General features: G+C 50.2%; 1 protein-coding gene across 1 annotated transcript; it reads right to left on the bottom strand.

Moving 5' to 3' along the window:
• Positions 1–509: 509 nt before the first annotated feature.
• On the bottom strand, positions 510–2,111 carry GNI_188960 (reverse transcriptase; the record flags this gene model as incomplete). Its single annotated transcript, XM_011136375.1, has 1 exon — positions 510–2,111. One exon carries the CDS (start codon positions 2,109–2,111, stop codon positions 510–512), a length of 1,602 nt encoding a protein of 533 aa, XP_011134677.1.
• Between the last annotated feature and the right edge of the window lie 21 nt (positions 2,112–2,132).

Here is a 2,132-nt window from a genome sequence, read left to right on the forward strand (position 1 = left end):
TGGCCCTTGCTCTCCCCTTGGTGCGTGTGGTCTTAGGCTCTTTCGTGCTTGCATCAGTATAGGATGTGTAGTTGAGGCATTATTCGCGTCAAGCGTCTCCGGTTTAGGTTTCGTTGGTGACGGCTTCAGTAGCTCCCGGATCTTCCTGGCAAAATCGAAGGCTCCGGAGTTCTGCTTTAGTGGCGTCAGTCGTCCTTCATATTTAACGCAGTGTATAAGATGCGCCGATAGTTGTGGGTTGGGGAGTCGGATCTCACAACCGGGGCAGTCAGCCTCGGCAAATTCGTCTTGCATCGGTTTTCTGCACCGGTGGTCTCTAAAGTATGGTTTTGTCATCACCCGCCTACATGCTACGCAATAGCACGGGTCATCGGCTGGTGGTCGGTACATGCCCTGGTGGGCAACTGTATAGTGCGATCTTGTTGCTTGCTTAGTGGTCTTATTCATCCCGCAGTAGGGGCAGCTCAGTTGTGCCTTTTCCACCATTTGGATGGTATGCAGCCGAAGGGTCATGTTATCGACCTGAGGTGGGTGCTTGTCACTACCAAAACCAGGGGTCGGTGGTGAGGCTTCAAGGGTTGTGGTAAACAGCTCTCTCGTCTCCTCAAAGTGTGGTTCGTCCCTTGGGCTGAAGAACGTGGCGTTCGCATCTTGCGTCGGCTTAGTAACTTGGGTATCTGTAACGAACCTTCATCTGGTAAAGTCTCCATAGGTTGGTCTGGTCTTGCATATATGATGTCAGTTCCACCAGCCCAGTCAGCCAGCTCATTCTCCTTAGTTGCTGCCTGATCCTCCATTGGTGTAGGCATGAGCGTTTCTAGTGATGTGAGCTGTTTCAGCCTCGGCGTCAGTCCTTTAGTGATGTTATGCACATGGTTTAGTATTGACGTAGCAGTCACTCCACTGGTTCCGTCGAATACCTTGGCGAGTAGTTGCGTGGCGGTGTCGATAAGTGTGGCTCTCTGTTGCGGGGTGAAGGGGATCTCTTTCCAGAGATAAGTCAGATGTGGTAGTATAATCGCACAAGCCCCGTTGATCCTTATGGCTATATTGATCATAGAGGGTGGTATCGTCTTGACGGCCTGTGTATAGTCTCTGGCTGCATTTCTAGCTTTCTCAATACGGTATTCAACTTCCTGGTTCATGCTCAACTTATTGTCCAGCAGTATGCCCATCCATTTGACCGTTTTTATCTCTGTAGCGTTCCGGTCTAGTCGCAGTTGCATCGTTTTGCTGTTGTTCTGGTACATCCCGTATTCGGCAGCAGTCTGCTGGTTGACGTCCAGTACCCTTTGTACAAGACTTTCATCGTCAAGTATAACCGCTTTATCATCGGCATACATAACTACTTCATAGGGTATCCTCTGCATTCTGATCCGGCATTTTCTCTCCCTCTCTGCCTCGACAAGGTTGAAGAGTGTGGTACTAAGTGTGCAACCTTGCCTGATCCCGTTGGTTAGTGAGAAGGGCTCGGCATAGCGTTTGGCCCACTGTACTCGGACTTCAGCATCCAGGTATTGGTCACGAATAAGGTTGTATTCCTTGCTTGGTATAGTTGCGGCCCGTAGTGCCGCAAATAGTGCTGTATGGTTCACTGTGTCGAAGGCTTTCGATAAGTCCAGCAACAGTAAAGTCTGCCCGGAATGGTTAAATTTGGTAAAGAGCTCTGCCACCGCAGTGGCAGTCCCTCTCCCCTTCCGGTATGCGTGCTGCTGCGGTAGCAGATGTGGCTCAATATAGGGGGTGATATGTTGAAGTATAACTTGGTTGATGATCTTCATCACTGTCGATGGGATGGTGATGGGTCGCGTATTTCCAACGGTAGTCCGTGGTAGCGATTTCGGTATGGGTTTCACCTTCATGTCTACCAGTTGGCGTGGCAGTTTTGTATTTATCCAGACAAGCCGGATGAATTGCTGCAAATCGTCGATTGGTATCTGGTTGACGCGTCTTGCTGGTATTCCGTCCAGTCCCGTAGCTGCTTTCTTGTTAATGGCTTTTATGGCCGCTTCGATCTCCCCAGTATGTGGCGGTTGGTCCAGATATGCTGTCGCTTCTCTCTTTGCTGGTATGTATGAGTCTTCTGCCTTGCTCCACCTCTCATACAGCATTGCTCGTAGCAGTGCCCTAGC

Source organism: Gregarina niphandrodes (assembly GCF_000223845.1).
Source record: "Gregarina niphandrodes unplaced genomic scaffold scaffold00079, whole genome shotgun sequence".
Classification (NCBI taxonomy): domain Eukaryota; phylum Apicomplexa; class Conoidasida; order Eugregarinorida; family Gregarinidae; genus Gregarina; species Gregarina niphandrodes.